The sequence below is a fragment of the Anas acuta genome, chromosome 3 (assembly GCF_963932015.1).
Source record: "Anas acuta chromosome 3, bAnaAcu1.1, whole genome shotgun sequence".
NCBI lineage: Eukaryota > Metazoa > Chordata > Aves > Anseriformes > Anatidae > Anas > Anas acuta.
The window spans coordinates 56,225,542-56,252,450 of NC_088981.1; the positions used below are offsets into that span (position 1 = coordinate 56,225,542).

A 26,909-nucleotide genomic window follows, 5' to 3' on the forward strand; every position below is an offset into this window, starting at 1 on the left:
CCTATGGATTTACTGGAGTTTTCAGTCTAAGCAGTGTACTGCAATTGAAAGACCTCTTTTCAAAGATGCTGGAGTACAAGAATCCTCGGGTTTCCTAATAAAAATCAGTAAAGCAAATAATCCACTAACAGTTACAACAGGTGGACTTACAGCTTCTGAATAGGCTTACTGTTTGCACATAAGGAAATCTCAGGTTATCCTTAGAGAACAAAAACAGGAACACGGCATGATACTGACCTGCAGCCTTTATTTTGCCAAAAGATTTCAAACCAGCATCTGAATGGCTGTTATTTTTCACTTTGAATGTGTGAGGAAAATTTAATCACGCAAGCTACATTTCCATAATATTTTTTACTTTGCTGCCAACTTTTTAATACACAGAATATTTTTTTAAAAATGATTTCAGTAGTGAAAAATAAACTTTCTAAATAGTACTTCAAATCTGCAGACTTGTCAAACTCCTACATATTTTTCAAAAAGTATTCATTTTACAAGTTATGACACACATGAAAAACAAAGTTATACTTTGTAAACTGCAAGATATACATCTGAAATGAAATACTGAAGTTCACAGAGAAATCAAATTGCTAATATGTATTTTACCAGCCTATATGCATACCTTACACTTGGAAAATAATTTATTGCCATACTTAATCTAGTGTTCAATAGAGATAATTTCAAATGCACAAACGGCACTCAGATACATAAGCTCCTCAAAAATTCAAGTTAACCAAGTTATTTACTTCTGAAATTATCCTTCAAACATCTGAATTTGTGATTCAGTACAGTAGTGCCATTTTTTAAAACTGTGATTCATAATTTGACCCTAAAATCAAGCAAAATAGCTACTTATTGAAACAACAAAACAACACAATCATATATAAAAATATTTCTGACTGAAACAAGCATATTATATCTAAAATCACTGTATTTAATTAATTACACATACTTGAAATAGTATGAAATTGCCTGCAAATTAACACATTTGGTAATTTCGAGATAAACCTATATTGATTTGTTCTTTGCTAATAAAAAATTCAGGATCACGTGTAAATTTCTGTCTTAACCTCTAAAATAATTGCGGCGAACCACAGAAAGCTGTGTGAACCATACAGCACAGACCTGTAACACTCCTTTGTGCCCCCTGGTGGTACGGGTAGACTGACAATGTTTGCTATTAAATTACTGCAGAGGTATTCACGCACCAACTGACCAATACACTCAAGCTTCCTAGCCCTCAAATACTGTATTACACCTGCTTAGCACTCTCTCCAGTCTTCCACCACCTGGCTACATAAAAGGAATTTTGATACCCTAGCATCAGTTGTCACAGAGAGAATCTTAAACTGACAGATTAACCTGTGGGTTTTGCTGGTTTCCTATTTTTTCCAAATTTGAAACAAAAGGGGTAACTGCACACTACAGACAGATTACTGCAGTACCACAAGGGATCCAATACACCTTCAAGAATCCTTACGGAATGAAGGCGAACACCTTTCAGAGATCATAGAATTTTATCTTATTTTATATTTATCATAGAATTTAAATCTTATCCCATGCTACCTCTTCCCTTTTCAGCATGAGAACCGGACCCACTAACGATGTCAAAAATTGATGCAATAACACACCAAGTCAATGTACACAAGATTTTCCATTGCTAAAAAAAATCAGTAATGAAACATGACATGAACAACAAGGTATGAATACAAGGCAAATGGTTCAAGTCTTATTTTTTCCCTTGAAGAAATGAAGGCTGTTACATTATTTTCACACCAATTCTTCGGGTATTTCTATGGTTAGTTTGTGGATGGAATCATTAACACTGAACACAAAAAGAAGTGCCACTTCATTTTTCAGTGTTACTTTCTGCTTCCAAATGAGCACTTAAACCTTAAAATCCATGCTCTACTTCCTCCCAGGCTATTGAAAACTACTCTACAGAACAGGAACACAAACAGCTCCTGGAATTTAAACCATCTGTACAATGACTACCTTTCTTACCTTAACTCTGTTCTTTTTAAGACTGTTTGCTTTTTAATACTAACAGGTCTGCTCAAAAGAGCAAGGCATAACTACCTCTTAACCACAACAAGTAAGACTATGCTTAAAAAAAAATATAGTACAAGAGCCCTAATCTCTAACAGAGGATAACGTCAAAAGTACCTTTATCTTTTAGAGAACATTTAAAGAAACTCCCAGGATACAACTTAGGTCAAAGATTTGAAAAGCAGTAAGGACTAAGCTAATCACTCCTACAGCATTACAAATAACTCTTACAGACTTCAAGGAAAGGCAAATCAATAAAAAGGTCTCCAGCATATATTTCATAATTAATTATGATTTCTCATGAGAATATAGAGTATCATAATTCACATTGTCTAATCAAAATCTTATGGCAAATGTCCACTGCATGAAGCTACAGTTATGATTATGCATGCATATATATATATATATACACACACACAAATACACACACACAGCTTTATCTCCTTCCAACCCTTCTACTGATTTATGACAGACCACTTAAATTCTTACATTAAGCCTGCATACAGAACAGCTGCTTCAAAGAATGATGATAGAGAAAAGACAGTATTTGCAGAAGCTTAAATAGAAATTAAAATAACATCATGAATAATTTTAAAGGACAGCAATAAATTATACTTACAGCTTCCAACTGATCCATAAGCTTAGATAAAAATTTACGGCATTCTGGGGTTTTACTATCGATCTTCATGCCTGTTTGCATTGCATACAAACGACCTTAAAGGAAACAAAACGAGAAAAAAAAATTAAGTATCTAAGGCAAAACCCATAAATAGACAAAGCAATTCACCCCCCTAATGTATCTGAAAGACAAGCTCATAAATCCAATACTATCGTGCTACTGAGCACTGACAGGTAATTTGAGATCTACTCAATCTTGGATAAATACTAGGAAATATTTTTTTCTAAGATTTATGCTTTATTTTTCACAATGAGTATCTCTGCTCATTTCAAATTGATGGTTTTATCACTGTAAGTGCTTTTCTAAATAATCAACACGCTACAATGCAACTCCCTAATACAAGCTTAAAGTTGATTTTTTCCCTAAGTGTCCATGAATTGTTTTCACACAACTCATATATAAGTACATAGTGTATGGATATACCTAAAAAAAGATGAAGTTTCCTGTAGCAGGAACTGGTAAACTTCAAAACCATTATTTTAATAAATCGAATTAACAACCTGTTGTACCCACATAAATGCATACACATCATCAAAAGGCAGACAAGACACAAATCTGATCTTCAAATCAGACAAAACAGACTTTATTAAACTTTCCCTACAAGTAAAGTTTACAGTTCTTTTGTGTGATCTTGAAAAGCTTATGATTACTACCCTCTGGTTGAAAACAATGAACAGAATTATCAAAACCTATGAATTTCATGTATATACATGGCAAAACTTCATATGCTTTAGGAAACTGTGGATGTAACCAAACAACTAGTATTTAACAGAATTACTACACACAGAAAGGATAACGGACAGAAACATTCAGTAACCCAATGGAGACAGTAACATTTTTCCACAAAAACACTCTATTAACTCTCATTTCTGACCATCAAAGGTGTCCTGCAAAACACCTTCAAATGCAGAGTGAAAGATCGATACATTTTTTAACTCTCCTGAACATTATCATGAACATTACAGCAGTGCTATTTAAATTTAACTAGTTTATCTAGGTTTTAACAATAGTATTTCCTATTTCGTGTACAACTGATTATTCAAACCAGACAGAGCATATATATATATATTTATACACACACACCTTATTTAGGACTGCAAAACTGACACATTTTTGAATGCTAAAGCTGTTGGACTGCCCAACCATTTAAAGACCAAAACAAAACAAAAACATACACCGAAGTATGTTTTCTCTGTGTCCTCTCATGTCTCTCTGCTCTTGCGTACATATCTGATAGAACAACCTAGCAACTTTCTATTTAAGTTTCCAATGAAGGATGAGAGAGAGTGAAGAATGGGGAGATGAGGAGGGGGTGCTGCCCTTTATGTCAGTGAGCAGCTGGAGTGCATGGAGCTCTGCCTGGGGATGGATGAGTATTTAAGAGTCACTTCCTCGAAGTCCAGGAGCAATGCATCCCAACAAAGAGGAAGTCAGGCAAAAATGCCAGAAGGCCTGCATGGATGAATAAGCACTTCCCAGACAAACTCAAACACAGAATGAAAGCAAGGACAGGTAGCCTGGGAGGAACACAGAGAAACTGTCCAAGCAGCCAGGAATCACATTAGGAGAGCTAAAGCCATGACAGAATTAAGATCTGGCCAGCGACATCAAGGGGAACAAAAAAAGGTTTTGTAAGAATGTCAGTGATAAAAGGAAGCCTAGGGAAAATGTTCACCCTCTCCAGAGGGAAACAGACGACCTGCTTGGTTACCTGGGATATGGAGGAGGCTGAGGTACTCAATGGCTTTTTTGCCTCAGTCTTCACCAGCAAGTGTGCTAGCCAGCCAAGGCACAGAATGCAAAGACAGGGATTAGAATGAAAAACCACCCACTACAGGAAAGGATCAGGTTCAAGACCAGCTAAAGAACCTGAAGGTGCACAAGTCCATTGGACATAATGAAATACATGTACATACAAAGATCCTGATGGAACTGGCAGATGAGGTTTCTAAGCCACTGTCCATCATATTTGAGAAGCTGTGGTAGTCTGGTGAAGTTTCCACTGACTGGAAGAGTGGAAACATAACCCCCATTTTTCAAAAATAGAAAAAATGAAGACGTGGGGAACTACAGGCCAGTTAGTGTCACCTCTGTGCCCTGCAGGACCATGGAACAGATACTCTTGGAAACTATGCTAAGGCACATGGAAAATAAGGGGGTTACTGGTGACAGCCAGCATGACTTCACTAAGGGCAGATTGTGCCTGACAAAGTTGGCAGCCTTCTGTGAGGGCCACAAAGACGATCAAGTGGCTAGAGCACCTCTCCTATGAAGACAGACTGTGGTAGTTGGGGTTGTTCAGCCTGGAGAAGAGAGGGCTCCTGGCAGACCTTCTAATGGTCTTCCAGTGTCTAAAGGGGGCCTACAAGAAAGATGCAGAGGGACTCTGTATCGGTACAGTGATAGGATAAAAGGTATTAGCTTTAAATTAAAGGAGGGCAAATTTACATTAGATATAAGGAAGAAATTCTTTACTATGAGGGCAGAGAGGCACTGAAATTGGTTGTCCAGAGTGAAGTTACCTAAACTGTGGATGCCTCATCTTTGGAAGGCCAAGTTGGATGGCCTTCCCAAACCATTCCATGATACTATGAACAACCATATAAAAGTCTACTCTGAGTCAAAATTCAGGAATGAGTAAATGCTATGAACAACTAAAATAACTGATGCAGACAAATTTTAACAAAAATTGTATTTGTTATGTAGTTATGTGACAACACTAAAATTAAACTAATTACTGATACATACGCTTAAACTTATTTATCTTTATGATCCTGTCATGTTAACATTTAAATTCAGAAACTACCACATGTAAATTTGAAATTATATTGGAAATAAATCCAAACAGAAAGATAAAGAGATCTTTATTTCAGGAACTCAAATTAGCTTGAGTTTACTGCAGATTAAAGTCTCATCTTACGTTCTTACTAGATCTAGATCTTACGTTCGTACTTAGTCTTCAACTAAACTGATCTTTAAGTATGTATTTGATTGCAAACTTCCTGGAACATGTTTCATGGCATAAAATCATATAATATAATACATGCTCTACCTATATGAACACAGACATTCTACAGATTACTTATGTCATCTGAGCTAAGGTTAACTGTGCTCCACCTGTCACAGCAATGACATTTCTGTATTGCACAACCAAATACATAGAGACATTTACCACACCTAGCCATCAAACCGTCTCACATTTACCAGCATCACAAGGGAGAACTCCTGCATCTTATTAGCTGGCAAAAGGTCAAAGCACACTTAAGTTAACTTAGCAAATTAAAAGAGTTTGTGGCAATCTTTAAGAACTTTCACAGTTCAGAATTTTTACATGTTCACCTCTTCACACACAGTAATAAGTTCAAAAGGAATACTGCATATCAAGAGACACACCTCTGATGACACAATGACACAATCACTGAGGTAAGGGCAAAAGCTTTTCCTCCTTTCTCAAGAAAGTGGTGACCAAGATTATGACACGTATGTAAACTATTGTTGATGCTTTCCATTCTTGGAAGTGTTCAAGGACAGGCTGGATGGAGCTTTCAGCAACCTGGTCTAGTAGAAGATGTCCCTGCCAACGGCAGGAGGGTTGGAATTTGATGATCTTTAAGGTCCCTTCCAACCCAAACCTTCATCATATAATTCTATTAAAATGCTGCTAAGTACATTTTGGTGCTCTAGTCAAAATTCTGTTTGGAGGTTGAAAAACTATTATCGATCTTTCGATTCATTATGCAGAAATAAAATGAAATAGTTGAAAAACTGAAAGAATACAGAATTTCTGACGAAAGCTGAATAGGATACAGAGGAAATAATATTCTTTTTGCCCCTACTGACAGTAAAGAAATAAAAATAATATTTTTTAATATTTTGAATTTTTGCTTTTAAAATTAAGTGTATAAAGAGCAATGGACAAGTAAATACGAAGACACTAATCACTGAAGTTGTACTTACTGCATTTTGACCTAAATACCTTACCTTGTAGACAGTGACGAAGTGCTCAGTTGTTCTACTTTTTACATTTCCTACAAGACTACATTGTTTTCAAAACTACTACTTTTGCCAATTAAAGTGACAGAAGTCTTAAGTACCTTTCACTTTTATATGTAGTTTATCACACAAACATTACTTTTGGTAAGCATAAACAATAGTAACTAAAGATATGCTTTGATCTAGTATAGGAAATCCATTTACTGTCCTTATCCTATCTGACTTACAGCAAATAGGTAAATTCACTTCATTACTGAATTTTCAGCAGGAGTAAACAAAACATTTTTTCTATGATAGTATCCTCAGTGAAATTTTAAACTAGTAATTAACGTTCAAAGAACTGTCCTTTATGTTTATGTTGACAAGTAATCTCAGTAGCAAAGAACTCCTGAGCAAGAAGCCAACTATTTATCACCTCCAAAACGTTTGCTGTGAAGGCCAAACACAAGTTAAGATTTTTTTTCTCTGTGTCTGAAAGAAAACAGAGAAATTATTTACATTCCTTTAAATACAGCTATCTTGGTTTCTATAATACTGTAAAAGCAACAGAGTGCATTATTACTGTGATTGCTAAATCACAATTTTTTTCACATTTTAAAAATACAGCACGTGAATTTTTAAATGACTTGACATTTCATTTTACATCAAAATGATTTTGGAGCACTTTTCTTCAAGAACCTGAGTTGTAAATGTTTAAAATGTTCTTAATGACCATAGTAATATTTCATAAAACTAAACAACTTGACTTATATTACTATATGCTTGGTAATATTTGATATTAGGTTTCTTCTGTGAGAAGCCAAGCCGCTAAAAATGTTGATATAAAAAGACAATGAAAACTATACATCGTAGCTGGAAAAATTTCCAAGACTTTAAAGCCTAAACAAAGTATTTGGAGAACGCAGCCACTCTTGGAAATAACTGACCTATAATTGTCATCTCTATTCAATACTGTGATGAAGATCTGGAATACCCGCAAACATATCAATGAATGAAATTACTTGGTCTCTTTAATCTATATTTACAATCTAAGTTTTTGTCTCCTTTACCCAAACCAAGCAGAAGGAAAGATTTTTAATGTGACTAACAACGGGAGTATATGCAGAAAGTGAAGCACAAAAGAGGTAAAGACTACATCGTGCTTATGTCTAAATATTATTAATATTTTAAGTAGGGCTAAAGTCACTTGTAATCTTTTACGCACAAAGACAGGACTGTTTAGCCAATTATTAACTAAAAGAGGGTTTGCTCTCAGTTTGCAGACAGGACATTTATCTTCAAAGTCATAAAGACTTGGCAAGCAATCATTCTCAGAAAAATGTTTTGCCAAGACAACGACAAAATTTATGTCTTGATTTGTTGCCCTTAATCTTTGTTCAGTAAATACTAAGTGTGGGTGTGCTGGAAGGAATTATACAGTGAGCTTTACAGAAACTTCTCTGCTTTTATTTATGTCACGTAATACCACGTTATTTTTCCTTTGCTAATACACAGCACAATTTCAGAGCGAGTATTTCGTCTTCAGTATGTGCCAGGCATTCATTCCTAATACACAGTAAGTTATTCCAGATTTATGTTTGGATAACAACTGAAACTCCCCCTGCTCCCATTTTAAACTAACTCTGTGCCAAGTAAAAATACTGGATAACCAAGGTTCTAGCCAGCAAGTATGCACAATACACCGATTCTGTCTTCTCAATTCTGTCCTACTTATCTATCTTGATTTTTCCTGGTCTACCAGGATCAAAAGATTACAGTTCTTTTCCCCTAACACGTATTTAATTCTCTTCCAGTACAGAAAAATAAATTAATAAGAACTGGAATACTTTTAATACTTTTCATTCACATGTTCCACAATTAACATTAAATGGTAACAAAAACATTTCCATAACCTTCAGTCATATTTTGATTCTGATTAAGAACTGAAAGCTTTTTCACTCTGTAATTTATTATTCACTGATATTCTACACCTCCTTCTTCCCACTGTCAATCAACCCACTGGCAGAAAAATGTTTGTTAACTGCTTGTAACAGGAAAACAATAGCTGGAATACAAATCAGGGGAGTACGGGGACACAAAAACATGAAAATTAGTGTGTTAATTGTTAAGGTCAGATGAGACAACCCAAGTAAGCTAACAGTATCTGTTATCTATGCTAAGATATGACTCAGTATTCTATACTTCGTGCCATTCTTCACCACAGTTTAAAGACCACCTTTGCTCTCAAAAATTTGAATAAGTGATCTGTATGTGGAATCAACACATTTCTAAACTTTTGCACAATATTTAAACAATCTGTATTTTTAAAGCCTATCTAATATTCTAAAGCCTATTCTAATATTCTAATACAGATAACAAAATTGAAATAGAACTACCTGAACTGTAGGATGTAGTAATTGAGCTCTCAAGAAGGCAAAAAAGAAGGCAGATACTCTTCACTTACGGACAAGTTCATATGGATAAAACAGCTTGTAGCTATTAGAGAGCATTCGTGTGGAACGCCTTCTAGTTAAGTTTCAAGTGGAAGAAACCCATTTTGCGCTCTCAACTACTCTGTGAGGCGAACCAAAGCACTCTAGGTGAGCACGACTCAGATGTTTCCTAACCTTAACTGCTAACAGCATCCTGCACTGCATTAGGAGAATGCCAGCAGGTTGTGGGAAATTATCGCTCTTTCCTACTCAGGTCCAGTGAGACACACCTGGAGTGCTGCATCCAGTTCTCCGCTCCCCAGTAGAGGAGACATGGGAAGGACCACAAAAATGATGAAGGACTAAGAGAATCTATCATACCAGAAGAGACTGTTTGAGCTGTGACTGTTTGGTGTTGATGCATGATAGTGCATCAATACCTGACCTGGGAACGAAGGGAACGAAGACAAAGCCAGACCCATCTCAGTTGTTCCCAATGACAGGACAACAGGGCAACAGGTGCAAAATGAAATATTAGAAATTTCACTTAAATATAAGAAAAAAACATCTACTGCAAGGGTGGTCAAACAATGGAACAGGTTGCTCCCAGAAGTTGTGGAGTCTCCATCCTCAGAGACATTCAAAACCTGCCTGGACACAGTCCTGACTAACCTAACTAGTGACCAGGAGATTACACTAAAGGATGTCCACAATTCTCTTCAACCTCAACGATTCTGCTATTCTGCAAATTGAAACGTTGACATTGATGCACTTCAGAAGTGCAGCAAATCTCAGGCAGTTCTTCATTCTACTTTCAGAGGTTCAAGTTGAACAGATCCACCAAAGGAATGTGAAATATTTGGTGGAAAAATGCATGTTAGTATATTCACACCGTACAACTGAACTTTAGGATTTTAAGATAAATACACACACCTGAGAAATTAAGTTTTAATCTCTGAAATGCACTTTTATATTTTCATTCCTCTCTCTGTCAGAGTAGTTGCTTTTAAAATATTACCTCTGTAATCAGAGCACATGCCAGAAACACTATACAGTAGTTAACATCTTTACTATTTAGTTCTACATACAGCTTGTTCTGAGGTCTGTGGGTTTCATGTATTTATCTTTGTTATTCCCATCAGTTCTGCCTGTTCTTCTGTTTCTACAGAAAAACAGTGCACAGTGTTCTGAGTACACTTTTCCTACTGTCACAAAACAGTTTTCTGAGTATATTTTTCCTACTTAAAAATCTCTGAAACAAATCAGAGCAAAATAAACTAAGATTGAAGACAAAAAAAAAAAAAAAGAAAGCAATGGAAAAAAAAAGAGAAATACTTTAAGTTTATACTCATAGCACAATCAGAAAAATTCTCCAGTACACTATGGAGATCTACTTCTTAAATATCTGACTTGATCAATTAACTTCTAATGGGTAAAGAACTGAGTAAATCTATTCTTCAGTACCTGATCTCTAATAATAGGTTTTAAGTACTTTGTACTATTAGTAGCAAGCAAAACTGCTTTATGGCAACATAAGATTATGGTAAATGTACTCTTACAAATGGATTATATAAAACTAGTACAGAAGTATTTAAACCAGAAAGCTACAGAATTTGATTTTAGTAGCTAACTGATGTTAAGAACATTATTTCATGCATTTCAATTCTAGAATGTCACAGTTAAACCAAGTCAGTGAGTATACGCAGAGCCTCTCCAGTGAAATATAGCAAACATTAGTCAATTTTATTTCCATTTAATACTTATGAATTACATGCATCTTCCTAAATAATCATTCCAAATTAGGTCAAAATGCATCAAGATGAGTAAGAAGTTGAATAAAATAGAAGTTCAATATTGATTATTAGGGTTCTCTGCTTTGAGGAAAAATCATTAGACAAAATAGTGTTTACGTTGTAAAATTAAAAGGTAATTTTATATTCCTAAAGTTCTGATTCAGGACATAAGTTCTACTTTGTCCTTCTCCCCCACAACATAAATTATAAAATTATAATTTATAATAAAATTATAATTGGTTTGTACTGAGAACCTTGCTTCACTGATGTCTGATTAAACTTGAAAGTAAAAAGACTGACAAATTTAGCAGATGGGTATTTCCACTATGAGCTGAATGACTTCTGATTCAAGGGACTGTCAACTAGTTGTGGGAGAAAAAATCACCTCTTTTCTCTCCTGCTGTATCCCACAAAAACACAAATGACAACACAAAAGTAAGATCCTTCTGAAATAATTATCTTGCACTTTTCTATTTGAAGAATTTAAGAATTATGGGAGATCTTCACATCTTCTTAAACAGATCCAGTCTACTGATTTCACTTTAATGCTTTCTGATGCTTAGCTGACTATCAAAGACTTTCAGCAGCTACTAGAATCATATGATTTCATGCTGCATTTACTAGATATCCAAACACCACGTGGGTTTTAGGATGTCACTTTGAATATATATTTTTCTGGCAACTCACTAGCACTCTCTCAAAACGTTTGAATTAAAACATCAAGGAGTAACAGGTACAAAAGAATAAAATTAATAGCACTACCAACCATCTTTAAAAAGATGTACTACTGCAACACTACCGAAAGCTTGAAACAACAACTATAAAGGAAAAAAACTGCTTTAAAACATTAAAACAAAATTCTTTAGAAGACAGACCTACCTCGCAAACAATGCAATTTATCAAAAAGTAACTTCGCAATAAGTTACTATGCTTATAAGTTACTATACGTTACTGTATTACTATAATAAGTTATTGTGCCTATGGCACGATTTAGATTTCTTCAACTACTAAGCAGGCCAAAGATTTCTTATCAAAGCCTGCCTCCTTGTGTTTGCAATACAACATTTCAAAGTAGCCAAAGAGTCAAGTTCATTTAAGTGTTTTTTTTTTTTTTCTTTTTAAACACAAGAAAGTTACTTTATTGACCACCAATCACTTCCTTTCCTTTGCTGGGCAACCTATGTAGCATTCTTTACTGGTATTCTCTTATACCTATTGAAACAACTGCCCTTTACTGAACACAAAGTAACTACAGTAAGACTATAACAAAATTATATGAAATGTGGAGTAATATGGAACAATACAGATTTTAAAGGGAGGTAGTAGAGTATAACAGGCCTGAACATTTTATTAACTATAAAGCATCTCCTAATCTCTTTAAAAGGAGAATAGTGTCGGAAGATAGTCTTGTATGAATTTAAAAATAAGCATGGTATAATTATTTCTCTACAGTCTATGTTCTAAGAAGAACAATTTTTACAGCCAAGTAAATTTACAGTACATGCTGTCATAAACCAAATATATTTTTATTGTTTCTACCAATAGTTGAAAGTTCTGTTCAGCTAATAACAGTAGCTATGACTAAAAAAAGTCATTATTTTCATACAACGTATAAAGCCGATTTGATCACGTACCAATCTGAACACTAAAAACTGAGTGAAGGGCTTGTAAGGAATGTACAGAACCACAAGAAATAAAATCAGATCTCAATTTCTGTGGATTTTCTAGCAAGCACCACAACAAATACCACTTATGCTGCACAAGAGCACCAATGCTGTTCTGTAACATTTGATTTTTCATGTGGAAAAGTACGTGCTTCTTGAAAAACACAAACCATCCCTGCTGCAGCTATCTGTATTGTGTAAAACAGAGCTTAACATCCATCAAATTACATTTTCTTTAAATTAACATAAACCAGCAACATCAAAAGAAGTCCTGCTTTCTCCCCATGTTACTGCTATTTATTCCTTGCCTCTGTGCATGAGCACAGCTGTTTAAGTGGTAGCAAACTGGCCTGGCTGAAAATGCCTGCTGTTCCTGTTCACCATACAATTACACCAAGGTTTGCTTCTGAAGTATTTTTGGTGTGGGAATGTGAGACCAGAGACAAACTACAGTATCTTCTTGAGGTGGCAGTACTGGTTTATACTAGCTTCAGGCTTCAGATGAACTACATCCAAAAAAAGTAAGAGAAGAAAATTTAAAATGGGATATGCAAATGAAATGTGCAACTACCATTGAAATTCCAGACTTTAAGAACACACCCGTGCCACCAGTAGATGTTGAAGAGACAAAATATTAACGAGTAAGTGGTTCCCTCCAACAATTTTATTGCTAAGGCACAGGATGTAATATTTTAGGCTGCAAACACATCTTACCAGAATCCGTCTGTTTCTGGTATTCAAATTAGAATGTGTAACAGCTCTTACTATCGGAAATATATAAGTGGAATTAAATTAAAATGCACATAAATCAAAATCCTAGCCAATATACGTCCATGTTCAAAGCAACAGTGCCATGAAGATGTTACTATTAGGATGAAAACTTTTGGCTGTGGATGAACCACTTCTGGCAATACACCAAAGCTATAAACACCTTCCTGGCATCTCTGCACTGACAGCTATTCCCACCATATTACCAAATGGCAGATATTCCTCCTCACACAGAGGTGTGCAAGCAGCCCTGTGACAGAACAGGCAGCACTGTCCCATCTTGTGACCACAGGCCCCCCTGGCTGACTGCTGCACCACACCACCAGCCCGGTCCCATGACAGGCGTGTTTGCAGGCATACCTGTACAGACAAGGGCAGTGGAGGTGTGCCAATGTGTTTCAGCACACAGCAAGCTTTTCTCACACAATCCATTTCGCAAAGTATGTTATTGGAAATGCACAGAGTTCCTCTGAAGCGTATTTCAAAGCCTCAACAATGAGATGCTTTTAAGTGTTGTTGTTTTTTTTTCTTTTTCTTTTCAGTAAAGCATCTGTTAAGAAATATTGCTTTCTCTGAACACTAAATAGTATGTGTTCCTTTCAAAACATTACCTGAAAAACATCTTGAACATTCTTTGCGTATCCAGTTCTACCTTTTTAGGAAAACCTTTGTTATTTATAATGTGGTAGAAGTAGACATTTGGAACTTTACTTTTTTTTGACAACAGCCTATTTAATAATTAACGCTTTGGGACCCCATACAATTGTTCCAAAGCCACAATGTTTAAAATTAATGGTTCATAAACTTACTTCAGGTTCAAAGCCAGAATTAAAATAATGTGGCAGAGACCAGCCACAAGAACAGTTTAAAATAAAAATAACAGTTTAAAATAAAAATAACAATGAACATGTGTTGCCTTTTTTTAATAGCCAGACACTCTGATAAAAAAAAAAAAAAAGAACAAATAAAAACAAACCTGCAATGCATCTTGACCTAGCTGCTGTTTCCTGTCACACAAAGAACAATTTGTCCTATGTTCTTCCAGTAAAAACATGGCAAATACTACTGAGAACATCCAGGGTTCTCATATGTGGCTATCTGGCTTCTCTAGTGGTACTTTTCTGCGTTAGTTGTGCAATTAATTAATTAATTAGCTGTGTAAATTAGCTGTTCCTGTATAACATGTGAAAATTAAATCAGTCTTCTGACACATTTTTCAGAGCTTTCTAAAGCCTGAACTCTGTGAGTTCATCCTTTTAAAACTAAGACTGTTTATTACAAATCAAGCAATCAGTTCCACCTGTATTTTTTTTTTTTTTAATGTCTTGAACCCAGGCTATTGCCAAGTAAGCCCCCCAGATGATGTCCCAACTCAAAAATAGGAAAAAAAAAAAAAAAAAAAAAAGGCAAACAACATAAAGACACATTTCTAGTCAGTGCACTTTGTAACTCTTCATAATCTGTTTGTTTTAGGGATGGTCCAAGAGTGGTGGTGATCAACCGTGACGCTAATTGAGGCTGACTAACAGGCTGCCATTCCTTAACTGGCAGCAGGAAGCTTTTAGAAAGGGTGACAGATCAGAACCAGGGGAGTAGATGGGTTTGTTTGAAAGATACATTGCTTTGTGGAAACACAAACAAATGAAACAAACAAGAAGAATCAAAGCAGCCTGAAGAAGCGGCAACACGAGCTCGCTAGCAAATAAAGCGGACGTTGTTAAACACACTGCCAAACCCAAACTGCTTCATCCGACACAGGACGGAGAGGAGGGCTTCTCAGTGGCAGCACAACCCTGCAGAGCCCCTCGGATGACAGCTCCGAGCGATACCCGTGGGCAGCACCCCAACACCCCACGCACACCACGAGCCCGCCGGCAGGCCCGCTACGGCTGCCTGCCCCGAGGCGTAGCCCCGCAGGGGGCAGAGCAGGGGACGGGCTGAGGCCGGGCCGGGGGAACGGGGGCGGCGGCGGGGCGGGCCCGGCCCGGCCGGGAGGGGACGAGATGGGAGGGGAGGAGAGGGGAGGGGAGGGTATGGGCGGCGCTGCCCCCGCCGCACTCACAGTAGTACGCCACCACCGGCTCTCGCTTGTCCAGCTCCTGCGCGGTCCGCAGGTGGTGCTGGATGCTCTTGAACTGCGGCGGCAGCGGGGGGAGCGCGGCGGCGGCGGCCATCTCGCAGCAACGCCGAGCGGGCGGCTGCCGATCCCCCGATCCCCGACACCGGCCCCGGAGCCGCAGCCGGAGCCTTCCGCTTCCGGCCCGCTGCGGGACGCGGGGCGCTCCCGGCGGCGCTAGGCCCGGGGAGAGCGGCCCCTGCCGGCGGGAGGCCGCCCGCGGGACCCCTGAGTCAACCGGGGCCCGGGTGGCTCCGTCCCCCGCGCCCACACGCTGCCCCCGTAGCTCCCTGCTCAGAGAAACCCCCGGGGCTTTTCGTTATTATTATTATTATTTTTTTTTTTTTTCGAGAGGGGGTGAGAGCAGCGGAAGAAAAGGGAGCTGTTGGAGGAAAGTCGTTCAGAATGGTGCTCCTCCACGTTGTGATGCTGTCGCACCTGCTGTCTTCTGGCGGTGTGGTGAAATGTTTGGTTTTTTATTTGTTTTAAATAGCTCTGGTGCCAACCTTCCCCTGGGCTCCAAACGGCTGTCTGCGAGGCAGGAGGATGTCAATGCTGCAGAGCATAAAGAAAGCTGCGTGTTGGAGGGAGCCACGGGGCAGGAGAGATGGCGGCGTTGTCTCATGGCTGTCCTGGGAGAGTGCCGAGGGGAGACTGGAAGGGAAACGATGGCTGGGCAGAAGAAAGGAGGACAAAGAAACCAAGAGAACAGCGAGTGGTTATAGGACTGGGATGTTGTGGTGGTGTAGAAGCCAGCTGGCCCAAAGCAGCTATGCCTTTGATGTAAAGGCAGCCACGTCACTTGATGGGTGTATTGAACTTGTTTCGCTGAAGATCATGGAGGGAACAATTACGGCTGTTTGTTAAGAGAGAGCTGAAATGGGTGTGATGTCTGGCTAGAGACAAATCTGACTTGCAAACGCATGAGCTGGGGATTGCTTTGAGCGCTGTCTGAGAAAACGAGGCAGCTAGAGTAGGGTGGAAAGCAATGAAAAAGTCAAAGAAGCACTTAAAATGTGTGCTTGATGTAAGCCACAAAAATACTTTGTATTGTGTTCCGGGAGGCAGGACTGTATGTTAATTCTGTAAAAAAGTAGAACTGAACCAAAGAATCCCCAAGTTTATTATGTAATTCCTTTCATAATGAGAATAAAAGCCTCCAAGATCATCTCAAACAATTGCTAAGCATTTGAAGTAAAATCAGCACAACATTGAGAAATAAGCACAGGCATGCTATAAATCTCAGAGGGTGTGAAGGTGGAGGGAAGCTGATAGAAAGCAACGTAAATGATGACAAAAGTGATGGGAATTGGGAAGAACGAAAAGTTGAGAGGCACTTAAGGATACGTTAAATGTTAGGAAAACAGATGACAAATATAGGAAAGAGAAGTTTTGACAACCATGGGGAAAAGGTTTCTTTACATGGATGTAAAATCACAATCTATTTGTTCAAGAAACTAATGATGGAATCAGTAACAGAAAAACATTTGCACTAAAAGGCAACAATGCACATTTTGTTTGCCAGTGAAAAACTGAGGAATTTTCATTTTACTGGAAATGTAGAAAAAATCTACATCTGGTCTGATTTTGAACAAGAACAGGTTTTGAAAATTTCCAGACTTTGACCACTAAAGGAAAGGGCATGGTGATGGGTAGGCCAGTTGCTAGACACACCCAAAGGGACCTCAGGCAGTCCTGTGCCAGTCCTGGCTCTGCAATGCTCCTGGAGGTAACAGGAAAGTTCCCGGAGGGGCTGGGGACTTTGACACTCTTCTAACCTTTCTGAAGTATTTTGAAATCTGCAGAAGAACAACAAGCAATGGAAATATGAAGTACTAGGAAAAATAACGATGGGGTGGTGATAAAGCTACTTTCTTATTGAATGAAAGTCTGATTAAGTGTGATTTGAGTACAATATTTTGCCACTGTACTTAAAACATAGAAGTAATTATTCTTTTTAGTAGATGGTGTTATATATGTATATGTATACATATGTTATATGTATACATGGTGTTTTATTTATAAATATAAAGTTTTTTTTTTTTTTAACTGAAATTAAAAGTTTAAATTGCAAAAAGTAACTCCAGATGGATACCAATGTATACAACAAAAAATTAAATGTATTGACCAAAGCACATGACATATTATGCAAATAAGAAGTTAGCAGTGATTGTTATTCCACTTGCAATACTTATAAATATCAAATAACTAGTTTATCATTGCACAGATTTGATAGTGTTGTCTGCACATATATTTAAGACAACATATAACTTATTTCCACAGGGAAAAATGTCACAACATTAATGCAGTGAAAGTACTGAAATGTATCTTGTTCTTGACAAACATATTAAAAAAAGACAGAGCTAGTTTTGAGCTACTTCAATGTCCATGGCACAGAAGCAATCAATTCCTAGAAATCTAAATCATGCAATTCCATTTACATAAGGAGGACTACTTTTGTGGGTGAGGATTACAAAGCATTTATAACCCAGCCTTGTTTGAGACTGCTTAACTAATGGCTGGTGCTAAAAGGTTTTCTTGTAAATTTTCTAGAATTTTTCAAATATTCCTAAAAGGACCCTTCCTCTCAGCAGGATCTCAACTTCATCTGCTTTTCTACTGGATGAAAGCATCTTAAATGCTTCTTTCCATTTCCATTTCACATTTTAGTTTCCTTTTCCCTTTTACCTTTCCCTTTCCATTCCCTTTTCCTTCTCTTTCCCTTTCCTTTCCCTCCCCCTCCCTTCCCAAAGCTACACTTAATTCAAGAAGTAATGCTGTTCTTATTTCCTTCAGTGTTACAGGCCTCAGACTGTGCTGAAAGACACTAATGGATTCTGTTTGACTTTGCTGGTTCCTGTGATAAATTAGTGGGGGTTTGTTCATTGTCTTTGAGGAATTTGGAGAATCTGCTGAGGGGATAAGGTTGCACAATTTAACAGCCTTGATAAGGGGATGGATTAAGCAAGCAGATAGCAGGAGGGGGTGTTGGGTAAACATCCTTGAGTGAAACAAGACTCTGTGAAATCCCTTACCACAAGACATCCTGTCGACCCCCCTCTCAACAATAGACTGCGCAGCCTCAGCCAGTTCAACAAGTCCTGATAAGCCGGAACTCGACTGCTATAAAACAGCAACCCTGGAAAGGGAAGTTGCGTGCAGTTGTGGAGTGGAGACTCCCCAGCCGCCCAGCGCTGTTCTGCTTGTGTCTGCTTACTTGATTAATAAAATAATTTCAATAGACCAGAAAATTGTGTGGTCTAATTTATAACAGTTCCCAAATCTTTGTTAAGTAGTGACAAAGAGTCACTGCTCAGTGCATCTGGGGGAGGAATGCCCTTGGGTGAGGAACAATCCCAGGCACCAGTACACATTGGGGACCACTCAGCTGGACAGCAGCTTTGCAAAAAAGGACCTTGGAGTCCTGGCAAATATCAAGTTGAACTTGAGTGCCCTTGCTGCTAAGAAGGCTAACAGTATTCTTGGCTGTATTAGGCAAAGTATTGTCAGCAGGTCAAAGGAGGTGATCCTTCCTTTCTTCTCAGCATTGTTGAGGCCGCACCTGGAGTACTGTATCCAGTTCTGCCCCCCATGCAGTACAAGAGAGACCTGAATATACTGGAGAGGGTTCAACACAGACTCACCAAGATGATCAGGGGGCTGGAGCCCCTCTCGTATGAGGAGAAGCTGAGGGAGCTGGGTCTTTTCAGCCTGGAGAAGAGGAGTCTCAGGGGGGATCTTATCAATACACATTGATAAATACTTAATGCATAAATACTTGAAGGGATGATGCAAGGAAGATGGATCCAGGCTCTCCTCAGTGTTGTCCAGTGACAGGAAAAGAGGCAATGAGCACAAACTGGAGGTTCTGTATGAACATCAGGAAGCACGTTACTGTGCAGTGGGATGAACACTAGTACAATGGGCAGCCTGGTCTGAGTATCTCATCTTGAGCAGAGGATTGGAACAGATGGCCTCCAAAGGTCCCATCAAAACCAGCCATTCTGTGATTCTATGTCTGAGTCTCTTGGCATATTGAGATTCAGAACAAAATTGCTCAGTTGCAGAAAATTATTAGCAAAGAAAAGGAGATTTTCTGTTTTTTTTTTTTTTTTTGTTGTTTTTTTTTTTTTTTTTTTTTTCCTCTTGGAAATTGAGGGTATTTGAAAAACAAATGAAAAATAGCCGATTGTTATGACTGTAATTTGTCCATATTTTATGTAGGAAGCTATCTCCTCCTTTCCATTTCTCAAATCTGATTTTTTCCATGACCTCACTTCAGCACAAGGAATGAAATTACTTCTAAGCTGAGGTACCTATTAGTCCTTAAAATGAAACTGTAGCACAAGAAAACATCTTGTTCTTGTCCAAACCTAGAAAAATACACATATTTCATTGAATGATTTCTGTATGCAGACTTCTTTTTAATTGTTACACTAGCAACTTAGTCAAAACAATAGCTAGTCAGATATGACATTGCAGAAAATTTGACGGGTCTAATTCTGCAGTCATACACAGGCAAACCTCTCACTGAAATCATGACTGCACCAAAAAAAGACTTTTTTTTTTTTTTTCTTTTCACACTTTTAAGCTTCTAGTGCAAAATGAAGTCATAAAACCCCTTTACTCCTTCAAATTGTAATTGTACAAAATTGGTAAATGCTTTGTGAAAGTGCTCCATTTTTCCCTTTAATACTGCATCTTAAACCGTAAGTATATGTTCCAGCAAGTTACACACACACATAGAAAAAAACAAAAAAAAAAAAACAAAAAAAAAACAAAACCAGAACAAAAGGAAAAAAAAAAAAAAAACAACAAAGGAACACTAAAATTTATTTTAAATTCAAAGGATAATGAAGGCAAGACATTCAAATCAGCATGAAGAGTACCATGCCAGTCTCTCACTTCTAAAAGGATATTCACAGCTAGCGGATGACTACAGCTGGAATGCTGCACCCTAGGCTGATACCAATGAATGTGTTGTCACCACAGTGGATTGCAACAGTGGTGCTGCTTGGGAAAAATGTTTGAACAATTTCTGATACTTAGAGAGTATCCCATATTACTGATTAATTCTCAAATCATATGAACATGGAAGGAATTTGGAATAGCTTTTCCTGTCAGGCTGACAACCTTATTAACCAGTAACAAACAAATTCAATTGCATATGTTAAGAAAAGTACCATATTCTATGAAGCTGTCAATAAAAATATGGATATAAATAACCTCCTCATCACAAAGACATTCCTCTGGAAGACGAATTACTGTAGGCAGCAAGTCATAAACATATTACTTGTGTGAATGTTATTATTACCTTTGTCCTATACATAGAAACAAAAATTATTCACATAATGAGGTGTCTTTTAGATTGAAATTAAGTGTTAGATGACTTCTCTTTGGCAGTAATCATGAGTGTGATTCTCTTCTGCAATGCTGCATAGAAGACAGGAGATTTTTTTTTGTTATAGCTTTAGACCTTTATAAATATGCAGGTGGACAGGGTAATAAATGACTAAAAATGATTGACATCACTGACTTTTTATGAAACATAGCATTCTAAATGTGATCTCAAAAAATTCAGCAACACACAAGACCAATGTAATCACAGTGAATGTGTATATAGCAGGAAGGAAAATTGTATTTTCAATGCCCTCTGGCACCATGCATGAAGTAATGTTAAATGTTTTATCAAGTGCTGCCACATTACACATATATATTGCATTCACTTCAAAACCAAAAAGTTGAGTCTGAAGCCTAAAAGCCACAACTTCAAGAATAATCCTTAACTAAACAGAGAAGATATAAAAGATAGTGTAAAACATCTTCTGGAGGATGTTTTCCTGTTTGATGCTCTTACATGTGGCATAAAGGTGAAAAAACGCTCTGGGTGCCATTACAATCACCAGCTGTAATGCCCAGAATACCTAATCTGTAGCAGAAACATTGTTAGGTCATTTAAAACTGCATTAGGATAGCTAAAGTTGGCACATGCTGGAATAATCTGCAAGCCTGTTTTTTAAAAAAATCAAATGTATAAGAACATTGGTGACACAGTAAAAGTAGAAATCACTGTTGTGTTTCAACTGGAAAAGCTCACTTGCTTTCTGAAAGGTCTGGATTGTTGTTATGAAGGACAGAAAGTACAACTCCATATTTAGTCACAAATGCAAGGTCATTGAAAGGAAAGTATCCATTAAAAAGCTAAGTGATAATTAGACCAATCAGTTAGTGCTTCTTATACGGAAAAATTATGTTTAATTTTTAGGAGTTTATTGTCTTAGTATTGGATCTCTACAATTAAAAAAAAAAAAAAAAGAGAGAGAGAGAGAGAGAGAATTACCTGAGGAATTTTAGGGCTGAACTGGTTGTAACAGAAAAGATTAACCTCCCTGTCATCTGGGTCACAGCTGAAATGCAAGGCCTCATTTCCATAAACAGCAAAGCCCAAAACACCAAGGAGAAACATACGGACTGAGCCAAAGCAAAGGGTGTGGAACTAGCCAATTACCCTTGGTGGCCTGAGTTGCACATCACAGAGTTATTCAACATGAAAACAAAAATGAGCACAATAAATATTGTTGGAGGCCTACTTGCTCTTTATCACTATCCAAAATATTTATTTTATCCTCCCTGTTTTAAAAGGAAAGAGTTTGCCTGTGAAGGCAGTGGTAGCTCTCTAACAAAATAATGGCTTAGAACAAGTTATTTTTGCTGTGTGTTTTCCATAAACACTCATTTATCTAACCTTTATCAACTAATCTGTCAGTTTTACTACCCAGCCCACTCAAGTCTTTCTCCCCTGGCTGGGGGGAACCACAGCCCTAGTTGCCAGGTACCGATGGTCACACCTCAGCTGTGGGAGTCCCCCGGCACCACCACTTTCCTATCCCAGCTGGGATGCTGACAGGTTCAGTTTGCAGCATCTGGGGTTATTAAGTTAAAAGTATTTTATATTTAAAGTCCCGTAAAAAAGAGGGATGTAGACAAACTTGGAAGTTGTTGGTCCAAGATTAGCTGAGTGCTCAGTTATGAAGACGGTGAAAAATGCTTCTGTGACTGTGTTATTTACTACACGTCCCTTGTCAAGCAGTTAGTTAATGTCTATTTATCTCTTGGAGGACTGTAAAAGGTGTTGTGTTAGTAGTGAGACTGGGTTTTTAAATTTTTTAGAAGTGCTCTGCTGCATATAGAAAATGCTAACGCTTGTGTATATTAAATCAGCTACAAACAATATCTCACAGTGGTATGTGATCAGCAATAAAATATTGTGCTTCTCAGGGTATGTGATGAACCTTTACATTTTAAAAAATGCAGTAATTACAATTGCTGTGCATTCTTTTTCTTCTGCTCATAATACATGTGGAGCTTAATTAGCATCCAAAGCAATTTCTATTGTTCCTGCAATACTATAAAATCACTAAATTAGCTCAGCATGCTGGACAGATTTTTAATATCGGTAATATTTTAATCATTTAATTATTTTAAAATGTCAGTTGCCATTGAAAACCTATGGTTGAATGTACTTTAAGAATATATGTAGTGGTATTTTTTTTTGCCTCTTTAAGCAATGTTTAAAAAAGCAGTAATGGAGAAATCTACTAGTTTCTAAGCTGAGATAGATCTTGCAATGCTTTTTATTATGCTTTATATATAGTAGCCATTATTTTCATGTTAGTCCATGAACATGAATCTTCAGTAAACACTACATTTGGTTAGGATGATTTTGATTTCATTATAGATAGAAGCAATATTTAAGCACACTTTCTGGGTAAAAAACTGCACTATACAAATGTTACTCTATAGCTTTTTGTTGTTAGTTGGAGATAAAATAACTACTTATCTGACTGAGTCACCTAATCTAAGACAATCAAATCATTCTTTGTATGACTGCAGTAAAAATATGGAAACTTGGATATCTGTCTTGTGATAAAGATGCTAAGAGTTAGCTGGCAATGCTCTGCTCTAGTTCTGGTAGCACATAATGACTACAGCTGAACTGAAATTAAAAATGAATTTTGGAGAGGCTGTCAAATAAGCCTGATACAAACCCCATGGGTGTCTGTGCTCGAACCCCACTGACTGTGATGAATGGGTCCATAATAAATCTGTCAGATTCTTAGAAGTGGTTCAAACACGTGTCGTATGAGCTAAAGTACAGGAAGCCCATTATCTTCCCACTAGGAGGAACGGAAAGCAGTGATTTTTCTTTTGTCTTGTGTGTTCAATAATGTGTTTCATAACACTGCATTAAGAGGATGACTTGAGATGGGAGTAGAGTAAACTGGCATTGTGCCTTCTGAATACTGTCTGCTAAGGCAACTCAAATAGTTCTTTGGGACTTTCTTGACAGAAAATCTTTTGTCGTTGTTGTTTTGAATTTGCAGGAGAGGCTGCCTGTTGGTTGTCTATTTCGCACAGATAAGACAGAAGATGTTGGTATCCTTGTTTCTAAGTGTGTCTTTACCCTGTCTTGTAGCTTGAGGTTGCAACTCAGCAGTGTGCTCTTTAACCTTTTAATGAGTTTAAGTTCTACTGAACAATCACAGTTAAAAAAATAAAAAAATGCACGCATAAAGATGCACATTTGCTTGAAGTTTGATAAGGATGAACTAATACTTTAACAGTAAACAACCAGTTCATTGCTTTATTAGTGTGTTTAAATGTAATGACACATATTATCATTATGAAATAATAATTACAATGAAAGAAGACTTGTTGAAAATAAACTAGTAAGATAAGATTTTGTCTGCCAAAAGAGAGCTCTCATGGCTAAATCTTGTAAAATAGCCTCTTCTCTCAGCTTTGGTTTGCAGAGTTCCCTGTGCATCAAAGCTTAGGGCCAGTGGAGGCCTCTGCTAGGTACAGATTAGTGCCTCCACTGCAATTCTGACCTGAGATGGAGGCTGGCTCACCTTCAGCTAGGCCAGGAGGCTCATGGTATCAGTTACTTCCTCATTTCCTCCTGACTGTTTTATGTTTAGCATGAAGAGCATTGGGCAAGAGCACATGCGTCTTACAGGATGTGTCAGGGTGCAAAGGCTGAGAGCTGAGAAGGATGGACAAAAGAGAGCCTGGGTTTATTACAGAAGGGTATGGCCTTAGCCATGGCACTCAGTCTGGGAAGGTGGGAAGGTGCATGTCATATGTTAAGTTTCTTCATCACAGCTTTTTTTTTTTTTTTTGATGAATACAAAATTTGTAACCAAAAAAGCATATTTTAAAAAGTTAAGAAATAGGCACAAAGAATCACTCTCTTGTTATCTTTTCTACAGTCCTCAAGTCCAGTAATCCAGTCTCAACAAAGAGGGGATTTCATATTGGTGTTTGTTGCAGCTTTGCCAGGCCTATACCACTGGCAGACACAGCTTGGCTCACACAAAGTGTAGCTACTTCTTCCATTATCTGGAGTCTCAGGAGAAGAAAGGGCTGCATGGCATATATCTGACATCATTTCTATTAATTAGCTTGCTGGTTAGAGCTTTTCCCTGGGCAGCCATAGTTGTATTTGGCATTTCTCTTTTGAACATAAACAGTTTGCTAGCTCACGCTGTTTGTGACATTCCCTACACAAAACCACAACAATTCTTTTTAGCGTAGTTCTTCCCACATCCATTTCTCCTAGGGAACCCGTTGGCATTGCCTATGAGATGATTAACTTTCAGTGCTGTTTTACTAGTAAAAGAATCATAGGAGTTTGATGTTTAGATGTCTAACCTTAGAGTTTGGATTCTATGCTAAGAGATGTAGCCTTAGAAGCTGAACATTGTCCTTCTTCAAGGTTCCCCAGTATAGAGTATTACATATCCAGGGAGATCTTTGTCTGCATCCTCTCTCAAAGTCCAGCTTGAGCTCCTTGAGTTCCTGCTACCCACATAGAAGCAGTGGAAAAGCCTGTTATCTGTTCTGAAACCTGGGGAGAGAGAAAGTGATCTATTTCTACCCTTTAAATCATGTCCTCTTACTCCTTAAATAGATACTCTGACTCAAGAAGCTGGAAGGTAATGGAAGTCTCTGCCAAAACAATCTCCCAAAAAAGAAAGAAAGGCTATACTCAAGTAACAAGAAAGAAGACATGACTTACTTAAGGTTATTATATATCCAGCTGTCTGGGAGAATTCACTGCGCTACAATGCACTTTTCCCAACTGTTGGTCTAATGTCTGGTGCTAGAAACTTTTCCCAAAGGTTTGGTCCTTAATGCTCAGTGTTTTAAAGTCAAATAATAGTTGTTGCTTGTTTTTTTGTCTTGTTGCTTCTTCATGTGACTGATGATCAGGCTTTAAACATGATCACTTTCAAGGCTGTATTTCAATGCAGCTACACAGTTCTCTCACTCAGTTTGCAAGCCTGCATACTTAATTACAGGCTACTTACTGTAGATAGTTTTAGTGGCAGATATACTTGGATCTTTGTGGGACTATGCAAAGTTTGTTCTGATGTGCAAATCCGCAATTAGCCCTTGGAGTATAAAGTGCCTCAAACTGCCTGAATACATGGGAAGGGAACCCTTTTCCCTGCTGTTAGCACGTCTCAGTAGAGGGCGTTTGTGAGATGCGTGGAGTTCTTCATTCCTACACAGACTTTTGGCATCCCTACATTTGGGAATTACTGATGAGGCAGATTTGCTTCCCACGTTTCCCAGTTGTCACAGTCCCTGCCCTGTGATATTGCACTCCCAGATATGCTCCCTCTGCGCTGCCTGATTTCAGTTTGTGCGTAGATTCTTTCCCACTAGGGAGACACACCTGCACTGCTCATTCTCTCCTTTGCTCTTGTGCTAAAATTTGTGTCATAGCTGCAAGATGAAGTTGTCTCTAGACTATAATCTGAAACAAAATCCAAAGAGATGGATAGATTTTTTTGTTTGAAAAGAGAATGACGAACAGTTTGCCTGTGAGGATCTAAATTCCGGCTGTTTTATGTCAGGGTCTGTGGAGCTTTTCCCTCTTCTTTTTGCCTCTGCAGGAAATTATATTCATGCTGTTTCAGTATATTCTCTTGCCTTTACACAGACATCCGCTGAATGACATTAGAAACATAATCTAACTTTCTGTTTCCTTTGAGCTGGAGACACTCATAGTCTCCAAATGTTATTTCCTTGCTGTTTAGAGTTCTGAAAACACAGAGTAGATAAAATCAAGTGCTGGTGAAAATCAGTAAGGTATATTCCTGCTGAAAATGTTCCTAATTCTACCTAATTCTAAGGAATTCCATACTTCAGTCTGGATGATAGGTATAACTTACTTGGGTAGAAGAAATTCTCCTGGAGGACAGGAGTGGGAGTGTAGTTTCAGTGCAACAAAACCCAAGGGGTCTCACTTTTCTCCATTCAAGCTGCAAGTGAAGTTTATGCCAACAGAACCTTTACATTGTTCTTCTGTTGATATTCATGTAAAAAGACTCACCTTCTGGTGTTTTGGTAAATTGATATCGGATACAT

The 26,909-nt window shown here is 37.8% G+C and overlaps 2 protein-coding genes across 2 annotated transcripts in view; both read right to left on the reverse strand.

The window, feature by feature from the left end:
* Positions 1–15,623, reverse strand: part of VTA1 (vesicle trafficking 1) — a 38,084-nt gene extending 22,461 nt beyond the window's left edge. Inside the window, exons 1-2 of the mRNA XM_068677243.1 lie at positions 15,417–15,623; positions 2,666–2,760 (exon numbers count right to left, since the gene is read on the reverse strand). Coding sequence (XP_068533344.1) covers positions 2,666–2,760; positions 15,417–15,528 — 207 coding nt within the window. The 5' untranslated portion in view covers positions 15,529–15,623. The remainder of the gene's footprint in view (positions 1–2,665; positions 2,761–15,416) is intronic.
* A 5,375-nt stretch (positions 15,624–20,998) lies between these two features.
* On the reverse strand, positions 20,999–26,909 carry GJE1 (gap junction protein epsilon 1). Its single transcript, XM_068675089.1, is given in 3 exon segments — positions 20,999–21,394; positions 21,811–21,988; positions 26,875–26,909. Coding segments are annotated over 3 exon segments (609 nt in total).